The sequence below is a fragment of the Barbus barbus genome (genome assembly GCF_936440315.1).
Source record: "Barbus barbus genome assembly, chromosome: 45".
In the NCBI taxonomy this organism is placed as follows: Eukaryota; Metazoa; Chordata; class Actinopteri; order Cypriniformes; family Cyprinidae; genus Barbus; species Barbus barbus.
The window spans coordinates 22855005-22874454 of NC_136723.1; the positions used below are offsets into that span (position 1 = coordinate 22855005).

A 19450-nucleotide genomic window follows, 5' to 3' on the forward strand; every position below is an offset into this window, starting at 1 on the left:
ATAAAACAATATGTATATATGTATGAATGACATGCTTCATGTAAAATCAGGCATAAAAATATACAAGTGGGAAATACTGTGTAAGAAAACTGGGGGCCCCATATTGATTGCAATGAAAATTGTAATGGCCCATATTGATATAGTCAGATATATATTGTGCATCCCTAGTTACAGTAGAAGTTGCATGACTGCAATACAGATGATCTCTATGGAGACCTACAGAAACTGCTGAATTTAACTCCTGTAGCAGTGAGACCATACATGACCTTTTTTATTATTGCCAGTAAGAGCCTTTTCTGTAACAAAAAAACAAATGCAGGCCTTATTGCACCAACTTCACAGTAAACTGATAGATTTCCATGAAAGAAACGTGTCAGTGAACAAACTAATCATGCTAATTCAGCTGAGAAGAACAGGCCAGAGAAGTTCAGATATATTAAGAAGAACGATTTTGTTACCATACAGTGTTTTGTTTTCATTTTGAGGAATATGTAAAAGTGGCCATTATAACATTCAGGCTACTGTCTCTTTTTTTATTTTTTATTAACGCATCAGTGTTTTGTTTTTTTTAATGTTGGCCATCAATGCTTGAATGATTTTTTCCCCGTCTCATTTGAAGAGTTTGTGTAATGAGGGGAATCTGGAGCTCTACAGGACTCGGTGTTTCAATGTATTGCGTTGCTAAAATAAAGAGTCATTTGAAGACATTCTTCTGCTAATATTATTCAGAAAACTAAAATGAAATGTCCTCTAAACAATTTGAAACTAGGAAATTAATTTATACATAAAGCACAGTGCCAAAGGAAAAAAATGCAGATTTCTAAAACTACTGTAAGTTGTGACAAATGACATCGTATGTAAATGTTTTCACTTGTGATTCGTTAAAAACATTCATTTGAAAGTGAAACACCACTAATTATATCTTTAGAATTATACTTAAAATTAATACTGTCAAATTGATTAATCATGATTAAATGCATCCAAAATAAAATATAAACTTAATCAAATTAAATTAAAATTTAATTTTAATTGAAGATGTCAACATTGCAACACTGTAAATGCAAATTTATATTAATTTTAATTGAGTTTTAATTATCCTACAGGTTTTAAAGACTGCAAAGATATCTGAAATGTAAATCTGAATATTAAAAAAATAACCCCATTAGTTACAATAAGTATTAAATTAAAAAATAACCCATGCCACTTGGGTTCTTCTATGTGAATTCTAGGGGCCCATCTTATCCAAAGGGTCTAATTTGAGCTTTTTACTTAAAAATGAAAACTTTAACTTTTACTCCACAAATTCAAAAACATGGTAACACTTTACAAAATGGTTCATTATTTAACATTAGTTTAACAACATTAGTAAAAACGAACTAAAAATGAACAATACTTCTACTGCATTTATTAATCTTAATGTTAATTTGAGCATTTACTAATGCATTATTAAAATCACAGGTTGTGTTTTTTAACATTAGACTAACATGAATAAACAACGAACAACTGTTTTTTCATTAACATTAATAAAGATTAATAAATAGTGTAATAAATGCATTGTTCGGGTTAGTTAATACATTAACTAATGTTAACAAATAACACCTTATTGTAAAATGTTACCAAAAACATTGATGTGTCCACAAATCCCTCATTAAAAACCACTTAAAAACATTAATATTCCACATAATGCGGTATCATAGATTACTATTATCTAGAGAGATAGAATTAGATCAGTGAACCTCAGAACTGTTTAGTTTACTAAACTTGTCTTTATGTCACAAATGTTCATATTCAGATGAAACTAAAATTCAGATTTTGTGCCATCTATGGTTAAGAGAAATAATTAAGGTGCGATCAAATTTAGCACGCTTATTGAAATATATTTTGCAATTATTTAAATATGACTAATTTTCAAATAGTTTGTTGTAAATCAACATCTTAGGAAAATGTTGTGGGGTTTCAAATCCAAATATGACCTTTTGCTACAAAACAAGGCATCAATTTTGTGTCTTCTGTAGAGGACATCAAGTCAATACAGGAAGAAATTATAAATCAATATCCCGATGAAATAACATATTCTTATGAATGTTGCCAAGTTATTAATTCCATAATTACACTTCTTTTTTCATTACATGCTGCCCTAAGAACATATTAATATACAAATTAGTTACAATGTATTGATACATTGCGTACACTGTAAAAAATGTCCGTTAAAATAAGTGAAATGCTGTAAAATCACATTAAAATACTGTAAATTGAATTACAGTGAAACATTGTATACTTTACAGTGTAATTTAGTAACATGTTAAACTAAATTCAACATCAAAATTATGTTTTTTAAAAATACTTTCTCTGTGTAAAAGACATATTGATGTTATTTTGACAAACACAAACTGTTTTTGCAATACAATGCAATACAGTATAAATGGCAATGAAATTGTGTTAAAATTACAATTAAATTCTGTAGACATGCATGGTTTCCAAAATGCTGTAAGAAAGACTGTCACTTCAATGTTGCCTATTTATTTAGCCTGTTATTATTTTATGAAAGGTGAGCAGTATTTGGATTGTTTTAGCAATGATTTTAGGGGGAATGTTCAAACAAACACCCTGGGTAAATGAACACTGAAGCACGTTGGAGGACCAGTGCAAAGTGTCTCTGTCTGGTAAGTAGCCTAAAATCGTTGAAAATCTCTATTTTTTCTGCTTCTGCTTCAGTTCAGACATCCTCATTGGATTCTTTGGTTCTAGACTCGTTGCCAAGGTGAGATAACACACGTTCTAGTCCGCGGAGAAGCCTATCGCTGCAGCCTGTAGGATTGATATCCATATCCAAGTCGGCCATATTCATTACGTCACGTTCGATGAGATATCCAAGTAAAACAAACTGCAAAACGACAGAAGACAACTACAAAAGACGAACTTTATGCTGGTAAGTGACCACACATAGTGTCTTATGTTCATAACGACTTTGCTTTGTTGACATTGGGGAACAATAATGCACGTAATACGGTGATATTTGCCTCGTTGTCGTGTCAATTTAACGTTAACGTTAGCTGGAGCAAGCTTGTTCATGCAATATTATCCCGCTGTGCGAAATTAACTATACACATTTTCAGTTTGCTAAATTATGCAAGATTAGTAAGACCTAAGCTGCTGTTATAGCTAAATATGAGTTCGGCATGAAAAACACTAACGTTAGTTTCCAGTGTTGGCCAAAATAACTAAAGTCAGTTAAGCTTTTATAGTGTTGTATCTGCATTTAGTAAGCTTCAGTCATTGCAAGAGTTTTTTTTGTACTTAAGTCCGCGAGCCTAGTTTGTTTCAGCCATATTTGCTGCTCGCGCGCCCTCACTCAGCAAGAACTCTCTCTCTTCTCGTCGTGGTGTTTACAACAGCTTTATACAATTTTGATAGAAAATTAAGTGCTACCTGCTTATATAGCGTGGTAAGTCTGCACTGCCTTTTAGAGACAACAGGCTGCAAAAGTTCGTTTACTTTAAAGTCATCCTTTACTGCTCACATGTCCAGGAAACATGGGGACTGTTCAGCTAGTACCATCAGTGAAATATATAAGGAGGTTACACCACAGTCCTCTGATGCTGCATTTCATGATGCCTCCCAGAATCTAGCCCCAAATGATGCGCCAAATAATGACTTGCCTCAGAATTTGAACGAGACTTTTCTTAGAAATATGTGCATGTTCTATCTTAAGTTGCAAGGCCAGCTCCTCCTTCCAGCTTCAACCATACAAATAATTGTTGAAGAAATGCAAAATTTGCATGAAATGGGACAGGAATACACATCAAGTAAACTGCATACACTTTTGAGAGAGGAACTGAGTCTGACAGATGATGCCATTGATCAAATTGAAGCCTGTTTGAGGGATTCAGATCTCTTCTCCAACTCTCACCAGGGCCCACTGAGGTCAATATATTCAAGAGCACAGATATTCAAAAGCATGTTCCGGTACATAGAACCTACAAAGGTTGCATTAGGAAGTGATGAAAGTTTGACACAGAGGTTTGCTTATTATATTCCAGTGAAGCAGACATTGGCCAACTTATTAGAATCTGAGTTATGGAAAAATGCAATATCACAGTCTTGTGACTCAGATACAGATGTGCTTTGTGATATAAAAGATGGAAAAATCTGCAAGTCAAACAAGTTCTTCAAAGAAAATCCAGGGTGTCTTAAGCTGATTCTGTATCAGGATGCATTTGAAATCGTAAATCCTCTTGGCTCAGCAAAGAAAAAACACAAACTTGTTGCAGTCTTGCCTGTTCATGTGAGGTCCAACACTGATCACATGTCCCTTGTCTTACTATGTGGTGAGAATGATTTAAAACACTTTGGACCTGGTAAGATCTTTTCAGAGTTGTTACAGGATTTAAAAGATTTAGAAGGAAATGGGATCACTGTTGGTGGTGAAACAGTCAAAGGGGCTTTGTATTGTGTTGCTGGTGACAATTTGGGATCACACAGTATTGGAGGGTTTACAGAAAACTTCAGTCAATCTCAGTACTTTTGCAGATACTGTGAAATTACTCGACGTGACTTTCATGATGACCCACATGTTTGTGGTCCACAGCGCAACCCAGACAATTACGAGGCAGCTCTTGGACACCTACAAGCAGAAGGCATCAGAGACGTCAAAGGAATTAAGGTAAATTCCGTTTTCAATAACTTGGAATCCTTTCATGTATGTCAGCTTGGGCCATGACTTATTTGAGGGTATTAACATCACTAATTTGGTAGATTTTTATCCCTTAAAGTCGTACATCATCAATGGGCACCGAGTCATTCCATTAAAGCATAGTATATTGTCACAGTGAATTTCCACACACACTGTACTGTCTACAGCATGCTATCAGACACACTGCGTCAACCAGTAAGCCATGACTTGTTATAGGTATAATGGCAGGTACTTATGTGTATAAACCAGTAAATATAACAGAAGTCCAGTGTGTTATATGCTGGTTTAAACTGTAAAATGTACATGTTATTCGGTAAATTTTGTTGTATATTTTACGGAATTGTTCTGGTAACCCCAGCTGCCAGTTTTTTTCCGTAAAAACTACGGGATTTGTTTTACACTGTAGAATGGGAATACCAAGTTATGGAAATTTTACACAAATATTGTTGCATCAAGTAGAATTGTATATTAAATCATTCTATGCAGGGGCGCACCTGAACATTTGCTGAGGGGTATGCAAAGTTAGTGTTGGTGCCCCCTGTATTCTAGCCCTGAGACTAACTTCTGCAAGTCAATGACCAAAAGCCCATTAACTAGCTTGTGCATGGAGGGATACAAACTCATCGGGAGAAAACAAAAAAGGGTGTTATATAAGAAACATCCCTTTTAACTCCTGAGAGCTGACCCCAGCTTTTTTTTATTTCAAAGACATTTAATATTTCTCACTTTTTAATATTTTTTGTTATTATTCATGTTATTATTCTATGTTAGTCGCCAACAAACCAGCTTCAGACTAACAATGACACTCCAAACTATCCTGTCACTACAGATGAAACAACAGTTTATCTCGGTGGTGTGGGAAGTGAATCAGCAGACCAATGCTACTCGTGTCGAGCAGAAACCGGCGTCTCCGACGCTGCAAAGCATTTCCAGTCCTAACACGGGTCAGAGCTCTTACCTGATCGTAACCCTTCTTTTTACAGTGATATTCCTCTTTGGAAATCGTCTCGGCTCTCTCATGTCTTAATATATATATACAGTATATACAGTCTTTCAACAAATCTCCCACACACTCACTCACTCTGTCCCCCATCATGAACGTAAACACTTGATTGGCTACAAGAGTGTTGTGGTGCTCGGTCTGATTGGTCAGACCCATTTTGTGTATATATATATATATATATATATATATATATATATATATATCCAAACCTGCCATCTCCCACACTTGTGCGTCAGTTTAAAAAACAGTGATGGAAAAAGTAATCAAAAAATCATAAATTTTAGGATTTTAACAAAATTACCACGCTTCAAACTAATTTCTCACTACACACATACAGACACTGCTGTCCATACCAATACCAAAACAATGATAATTACATAATTTCAATTAAATTCTAATTTTTTTCAGTAGAAGTAGAAAACTAGAGAATAAACTCAAGTATTTGCTTAACAGGCCAAACTTGAGAAAATGGTGCGATCAAAGTCCTGAGTGTTCTTTTGTATGTAATGCAAATAAGATTTATGAATAGAAATGAGAGTGAAATATTAAAATTCCAATAAAAATGCACTTCCCCTCCCGTTTAAAAAAAAATTTAACTCAAAGTTTTTTTTATTTTTCAAAAATCTCAAAGTTTTATTGTGTTAGTTAGCTGTTTTTTTTTAAAGGGGTCATCTGATGCCCATTTTCCACAAGTTGATATGATTCTATAGGGTCTTAATGAAAAGTCTGTAACATACTTTGGTTAAATTTTCTCTGTACGTCATTCTGACAGGAATCTCAGAACAGCCTGATTTGAGAAAGGGGATTTTGAAATAGGGATTTTAAAAAATCACTGGGTGGATTTTTATCATTATAGGATGGATGTGTACACACACTTCCAACACACATTTATGTTCAAACTTGTATAGTGAATTTTGCATCCGATGACCCCTTTAACCTTGTCAAAATAACTGCAGTTTGATTGAGATTAATTGGAATGCACAATAAAAATATCCGTTTTTGAAAATGAACTCTTCATACACACACACACACATATATATACAGTGCCCTCCAAAAGTATTGGAACAGTAAGGCCAATTCCTTTATTTTTGCTGTAGACTGAAAACATTTGGGTTTGACATCAAAAGATGAATATGAGATGAGAGATTAACATTTCAGCTTTTATTTACAGGTATTTTCATCTGGATCTGATACACAATTTAGAAGATAGCACCTTTTGTTTGAACCCACCCATTTTTCATGTTACCAAAAGTATTGGAACAGATAGAATTAACAGATTAAAGTGAAAAAGACTTAATATTTAGTTGCAAATCCTTTGCTTTCAATAACTGCATCAAGCCTGTGACCCACTGACATCACCAAACTTTAGCATTCTTCTTTTGTGATGCTTTTCCAGGCTTTCACCGCAGCCTCTTTCAGTTTTGGGGGGTTACTCCCTTCAGTCTCTTCTTTAGCAGGTAAAATGCATACTCTACAGGGTTTAAGTGTGGAGATGGACTTGGCCAGTCTAAAACCTTCCACTTCTTGCCCCTGATGAACTCCTTTGTTGTTTTGGCACTATGTTTCGGGTCATTATCTTGCTGCATGATGAAGGATCTCCCAATCTGTTTGGTTGCATCTTTCTGTAAATTGTCAGAAAATATTTCTGTAGACTTCTGAGTTAATTTAGCTGCTGCCATCATGTGTTACATCATTAATGAAGATTAACGAGCCTGTCCCAGAAGAAGCGATGAAAGCCCAAGCCATTACATTACTTGTGTAATGTGTACTATAATGTACACCTGTGTACACTGTGTTTCAGATGAGCTTGTATGTTTGGGATCATGAGCAGATCCTTTCCTTCTCCAAACCTTAGCCTTTCCATCACTTTGGTCCATAAAATCAGTCCATAAAACCTTGTCCGAGAATTTGTGAGGCTCGTCTCCTATTCTTCTTGCTAATGAGTGGTTTGCATCTTCTGGAGCATCTCCTCTGTACTTTTGTTCATGAAGTCTTCTGCAAACAGTAGATTGTAATCCCTTCACTCCTGCCCTCTGGAGGTTGTTGCTGATGTCACTAACAGGTGTTTTAGGGTCTTTCTTTACAGCTGTCACAATGTTTCTGTCATCAACTGCAAATGTTTTCCTTGATCTACCCGTTTGAGGTGTGTTACTCAGTACACCAGTTTTATTAGTAGTATTATTGTTTGAATAATCAATTAATAGGACACACCAGGGCAACAAAACACACCTGTCAGTCACATGTTCCAATACTTTTGGTAACATGAAAAATGGGTGGGTTCAAACAAAAGGTGCTATCTTCTAAGTTGTGTATCAGATCCAGATGAAAATACCTGTAAATAAAAGCTGAAATGTTAATCTCTCATCTCATATTCATCTTTTGATGTCAAACCCAAATGTTTTCAGTCTACAGCAAAAGTAAAGGAATTGACCTCACTGTTCCAATACTTTTGGAGGGCACTGTGTGTGTATATACACACACTCACCGGCCACTTTATTAGGTACACCTGTTCAATCGCTTGGTAACACAAATTGCTAATCAGCCAATCACATGGGTTCGACGTGTTGTGCATTCAGATGGTATTCTGCATACCTTGGTTGTAACGAGTGGTTATTTGAGGCACTGTTGCCTTTCTATCATCTCTAACCAGTCTGCCCATTCTCCTCTGACCTCTGACATCAACAAGGCATTTTCATCCAAACAACTGCCGCTCACTGGATATTTTCTCTTTTTCGGACCATTCTCTGTAAACCCCAGAGATGATTGTGCGTGAAAATCCCAGTAGATCAGCAGTTTTTGAAATACTCAGGCCCGTCTGTCACCAACAACCATTCCACGTTCAAAGTCACTTAAATCCCCTTTCTTCCCCATTCTGATGCTCGCTTTGAACTTCAGCAAGTCGTCTTCACCACATCTAGATGCCTACATGCATTGAGTTGCTGCCATGTGATTGGCTGATTAGCAATTTGTGTTACCAAGCGATTGAACAGGTGTACCTAATAAAGTGGCCGGTGAGTGTGTGTATGTATATATATATGTATATATGTATATGTATATATATATATATATGTGTGTGTGTGTGTGTGTGTGTGTGTGTGTGTATATATATATATATATATATATATATATATATATATATATATATAGTTTTCACACTTCATAAAGCATGATAAATCACAAAAGACTTTCACAGTTGTCCAACTGTATTTAATCCACAGTACATACAGTTATACATATGAGAGCACTGAACCTGGTAAGAAAACTGTAAAGGAGCGAGTCAGTCCAGATCAGTATATCAACAGGAGTGTTAAAATGAACCTGCAGTACGTCTCCATTCATCATCGAAAAGTTGTTGGGAAAGTGATTCTTTGAAATGATTTGTACAGCAATCTGAAAGTTTTGGCAACAAACAAGATGGGCACAAAACATAAAACCTTCGAGATATTTCACCATATTTATTTCATCCAATCAGCTTGTGTTGTGAAACTCTTGTGCACACTAATCATAACAGCATTTACATGTCAAAAATACTGTAGATGTCAACATTTTACCAGTATTTCTATGCATTTAACACCTGTCTTTCAATATATGCAATTACTCAGATGTCAGTTTTTTTAAAAATATGATTGGATTTGGGATTATCGTTAAGATCATTTAAATATTTGGTAGTAACAATTTATATGATGATCTATATAGACAACAGCATATTCGGAATAACTATAAATTGGAGGTTTGTAGTGTGGCCCATTATTGAAGAGTACAGGAAAGTGTACAAAAGCTCTTCTGTGACATGCAAAGTACAAAAGTGGCTATAATCTGGTTTATCTGAAGATATAATACTCGCACACTGGCCTACAAGCGAGGCCGCAGATGTTTAAACGGATAATTGCCGTGTAAAAACTGTGGCACGAATGTCGATCACAATTTTGTATGATTCCCTGCAATGCAGTTTGGAAATAAACCTCAATGGAGCGCATAAACTTGCCCAACATTGGTGGAAAGTAGCTTGAAAACAGGTTAAAGTAGGTCAGTTCAGATGGCAAGAATGTGTGTGTGTGTGTGTGTGTGGAATAACGTAACGGAAATTTGAAATCTCCAGACTAAGAATTTGTTCAGTGGTTAACATTCAAATTATAAACCAACAACCAAAATTATCTGGATATCAGCGGTACAAGTTCACAAACCTTTCAACATATTCAATTGAGAACCCTGATGTCTAGTACCAAACTAGACGCATTAAAACTGTGAAGACTAGTAATACCAGTCCAAATGCCATTTCGGAGTTGTACAGCACCAATTTAAACTTGGTTGTTTGGAGCGAATTTATCACAGAACCACTTTCACAATTCTGATTCACATTACATGGAAACTTCAACGCGATAAACCGGATTCCAGAGTAGGAGGTCTCCAGAAGATCTGCAGAATAAGAGCGTTTTTGTACACGTGTAGGTGTGCGTGCTCCTTGCCTCGCTTGTTTGCGGAACTGATTGTCCGTGCGGTGGCGGTGGTGGCGTCGTCTAGAGTTTTGCTACGGAAACACGGTCAACGATTATGCACAAGGAGACACGTCATTGGTCCGTTAAAAGAAGCATTTCAGAACTGTTGAACAAAAGAATAAAGCAACACATGGAAACCTGAAATATCCATTATCTTATTAAGCTACAGAAATAAATAAATTCTGACCGTAACATATCCTATATAGTGAAATTTACATCTTTACAGTATCTACACTGTTTGAAGTTCAATTCAGAACATCCGCTCCGGACGAAGCCTCCCGGTTCGATTCCGAGAACAAGTCCGCACATGCAGCATGGCTATTCCAGTGTGTTCATGACACAGAAACAAACTGCGTACAGTTTCACGACTCTGTCATGCTGTCCGATCTAAAATCGTGAAAATTAAAAGCACAATTTCTATATAACTTGAATCACTTATGAACATATGGACAATATCATAGAGAACTGAACTGTAAAGGACTGAAGTTAATCTAAAAATGATTAAAATCTTAAAAACACTATACATGTGCCACCGAAACACTTGGGGAACGTTGCTACAATGCATTGGAAACGTCGGACGTGTTCGGGTTCCTATGATCTGCCTGGTTATGGCACATTTCTTGCGTTTTGTTTTCTATATATCGGAGAAATATATAATCGAGCATATGCGCACAAAATACCCTGCCATAAATAATAAGGGTCATGTACTACACGCCAACGTTATGTAGCGACATGAGATGGTAACAAGGACCTCCACTATTCCACTAGTGCAAAAAAACAATGAGGTTATGCAGTTGCAGAACTACAGCTTTCGAAATGAATCGTTTTGGCCGTCGGCGGAATCGAGTGAGTCGAACCGCTCCCCTGGAAATGAGTGCAAAGGATTTCGAGAGGAAATGATCAAGTGAAATCTTGGAAAAATTGTCCGTCATGCAAATACAGCATGCTGCACGGCGCGTCCTCGATGGGAAATTCTCTCCACGTCGACAGCAACAGCGGAAAAGTTTTACTTCAGCAGATGTGGCGTGTGCTTAGGATCGTGTTTGGTGGCTCAGAAGTGAACAAAACAGCAAGGAGGAAAGAAACGTGACCCAGCAGCCTATGTCGAGGTGGCATCCCGGAGGTATTGCAAGCAGATGGCCTTGTAAAGGGATAGCTGTTCCTTTGAGAGTTTGTTGGTACTCTGAATACAAAGTTAAGGCCTCTGATGACCTGCAGACGGAGTTTGGTGTGATGGGATTTGATCCTTATTGCCAAATGCTGCTGGGAATCGACTCGGAGAGGCTGCCGGGATGGGCCGGCCCAACAGAAACCAATGAGAAGAGGGACGAGAAATGGCCTCTGGGTCTTATCAGCTCCTCGAGTTCATGGCTGCCCTGAGCAGGTAAGAGGAGGCACGTATTTACATGTGTGGGAATCTCGGAAGGGGAATGATGGGAAAAGCGGGAAAAGTCCATACCCACCCAACAATCCGTTTTTCAGTCCCAACAGTACATTCAATCAAGTCAGAGGCGAGGGCCATGACCCAGAGCGATGCTTAAGGCGCTAGATTTCTGGAAAATGTTTGGCTGCCGGACTAAAAAAAATGAAAACATGAACAATTCCCATGCAACAATAGTAATGCCGTGAGGTTCGCTCACAGAGTCTGTTGTAATACTGTGAGATTTTGTCGTGTCTGATCCTGCAGCCCCCATGTGCCTCCAGAATTTGGACCCGGTGGGTGGAGCCTATTTCGGGCTCAAGGCTCCGCCCTCGAGTCTGCTGGTTCGACCCCAGCAGCCGCCGGCGATGCTCATGCTCCTCTGGGCACGTTCTGCCCGCTCGCGGTCGCATTCTGATTGGCTCTGTGCACGTTCGGGACGTCCTATCTGCACGGGCGGCGTGGAGGACGTGGGTTGTGAGGAAATGGTGCGCAACAGGTGATTGCGCTTCCGCAGGAAATCCCCACTGCCGCCAAGCCCGAAACTGCCTTTCCGTAGGACCATGCGAGTGCTGCCGGTCTTGGCAGGTCTCGATCTCTGATTGTATTCTAGCTGGGACAGGTGAGACGCGTAGCCATCGGCGATGAACTGTGGAGAGAGAGCAACAGGTCAGTGAGAGTAAACTATTTTCACTGACTATTATTAGCTATTTTATTAACTATTATTTTATCTCCCAAACTCTGGAATAGCCTTCCTGATAGCGTTCGGGGTTCAGACACACTCTCTCTGTGTAAATCTAAATAAAAGGCATCTCTTTGTCCAAGCATTCACATAATGGATCTCAAAACCCTGTACTTCAGCTATATCTGATCAAATTTGCTTGGATTGAACATCATTATTGCTTGGTTTTTGCTTCTCTGCTTCTGCTATGGGATTGGCATCCCAAGGTAACTAGAAATTACACAAGCTTCAGTCTGGATCCAGCCCCTACAAAGATCTGAGAAGAGATGATACCAACCCCTCAGAGGACCTCAGATGATGCTAACCCTGAACCAACATATAAAACTAAGTTTGAATGCAACATATAATCATTGCTGTTATAGTGTTCACCATCTGTTTGATTACGTCATTAACTAACTGCATGATCACTGTACATTTCTGCCATATGGACATTAACTTGACCGATAAGCTACTACTAAATATAAAGTCGAATTTTTTATTTTCTGTAAAGCTGCTTGGCAACGATTTGTATCGCGAAAAGCGATTTACAAATAAACTTGAATTGAATTGAATTGACAGTGCATAAAAACTAAAGATACCTGGCACTGGTGCTGCATTTTCTTCGTTGGTCTCCCTACGATGTAGATCTGTGATGGCGGCAGACCCAGTGACGTGTACACAGAGATGTCTTTAGTGGATCCATAAGCAGCAAAGATCTTCATATGTGCCTACAAAACAGCAGGATGTTTGAACAATTTAAATATAAGCAAAGACTGACACATTATATGTCTTAGATCTGTTTAAACACCCTCCCTTGTCCTTTTATGCTCTTGTTTGATCACCGGCTGCATTCCAGTTGGCATACTATCCGTACTAGGGGTGGCACGGTTCAACTTTTTCACGGTTCGGTTTGTATCACGGTTTAAGAGTCACGGTTTCGGTATGGTTCGGTATGTTTAGGGAAAAACTATACTGTCCAATAAAAATAACGAAAATAAGAATAATCTATCTAACTACAAGCAACAGCACAAATAAATATACAATAAAGATACAAATAAAATAATCAGTGATTTTCAGGTTTTTTTTAGGTAGGTCTATAAGCATTAGTTTTTAGGTACAGAAATTGAATCAAGTAATCAAATGTAATTGCATTGCATATTTGACTGTATAAATTAAAGATTAATCTTTATTAAAGTCACAAAAGTGATTCAATCAAGAGCAGTGAGTGATTTTTTTGTTGTTGCTGTTTGATTAATTTTAAGAAAGTGCTGTCACTTTAAGAGAATGCAGTAGCTGATCCAGTGCACGGATACTATGCGTTGAGCCGGTTATGTCTGCTATAGGATACTTACCAAGACGGGCATTTTGACATAATTGTTGTGTGAATTTGTCCATTCAAACACAATACTTCAGAGAGAGCTTAATAGTTGAGGCACAAGTTTGCGTGCTTCTGATGATCGAGTGCACGCATCTTCTCACTGCACGTGTGAGCTCGCGTCCTCTGGCTCTTAAATGTTTAAACTGGCAAAGCTTACATGAGTTTAGTTCAAATATCAACGTTTACTGTTCAGTGATGATGGAGTAAATGACTGCTCATAATCCAGCATACGGCACTCACATTGAACAAGAGTGAATGGTTTGTTCACTTTTTTTTCTCCTCGTCGCTGTTATTGTAATGTACTGGGAAGCCAGAATGCGCATCCATTATCAGAAACATACATTAGCCGAACCCTTTTACGTGTTATTTATAACAAACCATATTATACACATGCCTTGTCAGATTTAAATTGAACCGCGGCGCTAGCGCGTGCCGAACCGTGTGTGGAGAACCGTATGGTTCGAACTGTGCCACCCCTAATCTGTACTACATACTAGGGCTGGGCAATATGGCCAAAAATATTAATCACAATATTTCTTTCCACATCATTCAATATTTATAGCAATAATTATTTCAAACCATTATTAAAGAAGGAAATGCATTTTACATTGTTCAAAGAAGTCTTCATAGGGCCCCATTAAATCCCCACAAAGTTTTTTTTCCCAAATTCTGTTTTCCATTAAAATTCTTATTAGAATGTTTATTTTAATCTTTAAAAATGTAATCAAAATGAAAATATAAGAATTAATATATATATATATAAATTATTTGTATAATATATACTGTATTTTGTTTTTCAAATAATGTGCTGCACAACAGAAGTATACTGTATAAATTAAAACATTAAATGTGACCGGTGCTGGCAAAATGAGTCGATTGGAGATTCCAAAGCAGAATCAACATGCAACGTTGCATATTTTCCTCCAATTCTTTTCTTAATAATAATTACTATATTATTAATCACAATATAGCTATTTTTATTTTATCTTTGTTATTCAAAACAAGAACAAAGATGCAAATAAACAGTATTTAATCAAGAGCAGCGAGTGATTTTCTTTTAATGTAACATTTGAGACAGATCTATATTAAGACCTACTGTAATGCATGGATCAAATATAATGTTACACATCAGATTTTCCCCCAACTATTAACTAAACGTTCATGTCAGTCATAACAGATGATGATGTGAATCTCCCCAATACATTCACATTAATGTACTTTATAAGGGAGATCGGGTGCTCGCGGAAAGGCGCGTCTTATGCACTTTTGCTTCGCAAATGTCAGTCAGCACGATCGTCATCAGCATGGGTTTGAAAATCATATTTCACTGATTTGGACTCATGTCATCGAGAATTCGATATGAATATTAACAATATGAAATTCTTTATTATAATATTAATAATAATGATAATTCACTGCAATATTTTAATTAATTGTATTATAAATCATTCTTAATTGTATGAAATGACAATTGTAGTTTTATCCATATTATACAAGTATACTATGAAATATTTATATAGTCTATACAAATTTAAAGAGTTATTTTATTAGAGTATACATTATTACTGTTCATGACAGTACATGACGCAAGCGTGATGACGTTGAACACGCTGGATCTGGATCATGTAATGTCGTGAACGCACGTCCACAAGAGAAACAGTAGAGACGAAAATGTGGAATAAATCTGTATTTTTGTTTTCTTTGCGCAAAAAGTATTCTTGTGGCTTCGTAAAGTTACAGTTGACAGACTGATGTCACATGGACTACTTTGTTGATCATCTTGGTACTTTTCTGGACCTTGATCGTGTTAGGGATCTATGGCAGGGTCTGAGAGCTTTCAGATTCCATCAAAAATATCGTAATTTGTGTTCTGAAGATGAACGGAGGTCTTACGGGGTTTTTTTTATACAACACTTGACAGAATTTTCATTTTTGGGTGAACTATCCCTTTAAGGTCAATGCATTCCAAATGATAGTAATTTATTACCCACATCCCCTTACAGAAGAGAAGGAGTTTGTGTATATTCTCACCTCTGTGATGAGAGACTTGAGGAAGTTGGCTTTGTGTCGGAGGGGGTCGTGTACGAGCCCGTCACAGAAGGACACGATCCCGTGAGGGAAGTTGTGCTGTGAAAGCCAGGCCACCACGCGCTGCTTCTGCATGTCTGGACGGCCCGTCACGTACACTATCAGGTAACCCAGATCCTGCCAGTGCCTAAACCAGGACCAACCACCATCAGGAACAGCAAACATTACAAATGACTGGCCTGTGAGCATTATTAACCCTCTAAAGCCTGACATACAAAATAATAGTCAAATGGTTTTTTTGTTTTTTTTTCAAATGGAAGAGTTTATTGAACCTTTAGACAAAATATTAATTGTTGAGTATCATATTTGATACATCAGGCTTTTATGGCTCATATAGTGTGATATAGTAACAATATGGGCTCATATTGTGAAGGATGAAAAACACCTACATTTTGTTCAGTGGCTCAAACTGAGCAGAAATATGCAATTTGGAGAGGATGCTGATATTTATGTCTTCTAAGATGAAATTCTGATTCTGAAAGAGTCTGAACTATCAATCAGACAACAGAAGGCATGAGATTGTGTACAACAGTTTTTTCAGTAAGGTTTCGATCATGTATCTGATCAGAAATGTGCCTATCAAATGTGATGCATTAGGCTTTATAGAGTTTATAAATTCATAAAGACCTCACCTGACCACATCAACCGCTCCTGCTCGCACTTTAGGGTCGCTGCCCATGATGGACACGCTGGCGGCAAACGAGCCGTCGATGCTGAACACCACAAACTCAGTGCTGCGTGGCAGCACCGTCAGGTAACTATCAGCAGATGTGTGGTCGCCCCTTCAGACACAATGAATATCATTCAATTGATGAAAATACAAGCTTTTCTGTGCAGAATAAATGTAGATTTCAGATGTACCTGACCACCATTTTGACCGGATACACGCCGATGCTCAGCCGCTTGTTCTCGGGAATGGTGTAGAAAACCCGGCCGCTGCTATTGGTCAGTTCTGTGCTGAAATACACCCACTCACCGGACGGAGGCTGGGTCATGATGTGGATGTCCACCTAGAAAACAGCACAAAAATTAGATGACATGAATTAGCAGTGAAACCAAACAAGATACTAGACTTTTAAATGAAATGTTCCCTCCTGGTGGAATGACCTGCCCAACTCAATCTGAGCAGCTGAGTACTTACCCATCTTCAAGAATCAGCTAAAAACTCATCTCTTCCATCTTTACTTGACCCTCTAACTCTAGCACTCTCTATTCTAATTCTATTCTTAAAAAAAAAAAACTTGCCCCTTAAGACTTGTACTCTATTCATTTTACTAATTGTTTTCTTTAAAAACAAAAAACTAAACACTAGCTTCTCTATTCTTTTTGTATTCTATCTATTTGTTTTCTTTTTTATTTATTATACAATTAATAAAAAGCAAAAAAAAAAAAAAGCACTAACACTAGCTTGATCTATTCTTTTTCTATTCTGTTTTATTTTTACTTATTATATAATAAATAAAAAAAACCTTGCTACCTTGCTTGTACTGTTAGGCTAACTGAGACTTGTTATAGCACTTGCATATCGTTGCTCTTTTGTTGATTTTGATTGCTTCCATTGTCCTCATTTGTAAGTCGCTTTGGATAAAAGCATCTAAGAACGTGAGTGAAGTTAAGGTGGTCTTACTCATTTTTCACTGGGATCTACACGAACTGAAGTTCACAGGTCACTAACCTTCTCTCCTGTCAGAGTGACCATGTCCAGCGGCCCATACATGAAGCGACCCGTGACCACCTGATTGCCGTCCTCTGTAAACACGGCATCGTTGACACGGTGGTTTGCCGTAACGTTCTTCGACACAAACACATCTTTACGTCAGCAACATTCCCTTAATGTATTCAACAGTAATTTGGGATTTCAGAGATGTCGAGGTACCGTCTCACCCTGATCTTCACGTGGGTTCTCTTCCTTATCCACTTCTCCCGCGGTTTGGACGGAGTGAATTCTGTCACTTCCTTCCCATCAAGTTCCAGAATACTGGAGTTCTCATGCCTCATTACCTGAGAGCCAGAAAAAGAATAAATAAAATTACATTTGCCTAATTTCATTAGGAATTGTGTTTATAGGATGATTGTTTTAATGGTAAATCCAATGCAACTTTATGCAATTATGCAATAAAAACAAATAAAAAAGCAATAAAAATGTAGGCACTAAGAATTAAAAAATTACGCCCCCAATCTGTACATTCTCCAATTTCATAATTAGTTATTTTCGTTCCTAGATGAAGTATCACCAAAATACAATCTTTTTGTAATTAATTAATAATTAATAAATAAACAAATAAAAAATAACATACTAATACACCTTCATATTTGAATAAAAGCCATGACAAACATTATCAATTATATTATATATGTCCAATTTAATTAAGGAATTGCTATTCTAAGATAATTGCCCTTATTTTTATTACATAATGTTACCAGAAACAGGAGTTTAATTTAATAAAGATTACAATTTTACTATGGTCTTTTAAACATATTTAAATAACTAAATAAAAATGTATAAATACAAAAATGGCATAATAAAAACCTTTTTTTAACTGGGGGGGGGGGGGGGGTGCAGCAAAATAAATTATATTGTATTTGCAATATATATAAATAATACAAATATTATTATTTATTAAAAGGAATGGCTTTTCAAGGATTATTGCCTTTTTTGTTACTGAAAATTGTGAAGTTTAATATAATAAAGATAAGCATTTTATAATAACCCTATTAAACATATTTAAATAACTAAATATAAAATGTATAAAAAAACAACTAAATATTAAATAAAAACGTATTTAAATTGAATGTATTTTAATAAAAGCCAGAAAATAATTATATTATATTTGCCTTATTTCATTATAGTCAACTATTGACAATTATACTAGAAAAGCTGCTCTTTTTTTTCAGTACTACATGCCTGCAATGCACTGTGTATCTGCATAGCGGTGCAAATAACCCCGAACGTTTCTTTAAGCAGAATTAATATTTTATCATCTGGTAATCTTCACCTGTCGGAGCAGGAAAGACACAACGTCTGTTGATTCCCAGTAGGAGGCGTGAAACAGGTGAGGTAGAGCCACAGTGGGGAACGCAGTCAGAGCATCAGGACAGTACAGGGCGAAATCAATGCGCTTCGTGCCCCACCAGCGAGCAGCGACTGCAGGAGAGACGACAGGACGTTCAGTCATGCCTGTCCAAACCATTACTGCTACAACAGCAGCTTCAAATACCATTACAGATTTCGGTTTCATCTGTACATAATTCATGAGCGTTTCATCTGCTGGTTCTAGGACAGGACGAGGACATGTGATGCAGGATTGCTTCAGGGTCTCAAAAGGAATTAAAGAAATGGAAAGTTGTTGTTTTGTAATGTGCACTGGGCCGTGCGAGGCTGTAGTGCACATCTCTTGTCTGCTTCCTCTCATGACCCATTGCAAAGACACTTAAGAACACAACCCAGTTTTTGGTTTGCAATTCTTTCAATCGGGGTTGAATGTTCTTGAATGGCCTCTAGTTCTCTACAACTAGGATTGGGAATCAAAAAACAGACTTGAGTCTGTGCTTCAACTTCACTTCAGCGTCAGCGAAACTGTACTGTGCTCGCAGCGCCTGCTCTTCAATACACGCACAAAGGTGCCGGCCTTAATTAATCGCGATTAATTT

At 37.2% G+C, this 19450-nt stretch overlaps 1 protein-coding gene across 3 annotated transcripts in view; it reads right to left on the minus strand.

Annotated features, from left to right (window-relative positions):
• Positions 1–8878: 8878 nt before the first annotated feature.
• Positions 8879–19450, minus strand: part of pitpnm2 (phosphatidylinositol transfer protein, membrane-associated 2) — a 72342-nt gene continuing 61770 nt past the window's right edge. For 2 of the 3 annotated variants that reach the window (XM_079407900.1, XM_079407901.1), the window contains 8 exons: positions 18796–18944; positions 17684–17800; positions 17475–17591; positions 16661–16809; positions 16432–16581; positions 15743–15926; positions 12933–13061; positions 8885–12261 (listed from right to left, as the gene is read on the minus strand). In XM_079407900.1, coding sequence (XP_079264026.1) covers positions 11920–12261; positions 12933–13061; positions 15743–15926; positions 16432–16581; positions 16661–16809; positions 17475–17591; positions 17684–17800; positions 18796–18944 — 1337 coding nt within the window. In that variant the 3' untranslated portion in view covers positions 8885–11919. Of the gene's footprint in view, positions 12262–12932; positions 13062–15742; positions 15927–16431; positions 16582–16660; positions 16810–17474; positions 17592–17683; positions 17801–18795; positions 18945–19450 lie in introns of all 3 variants that reach the window. The other variant, XM_079407899.1, reaches the window with a different exon arrangement.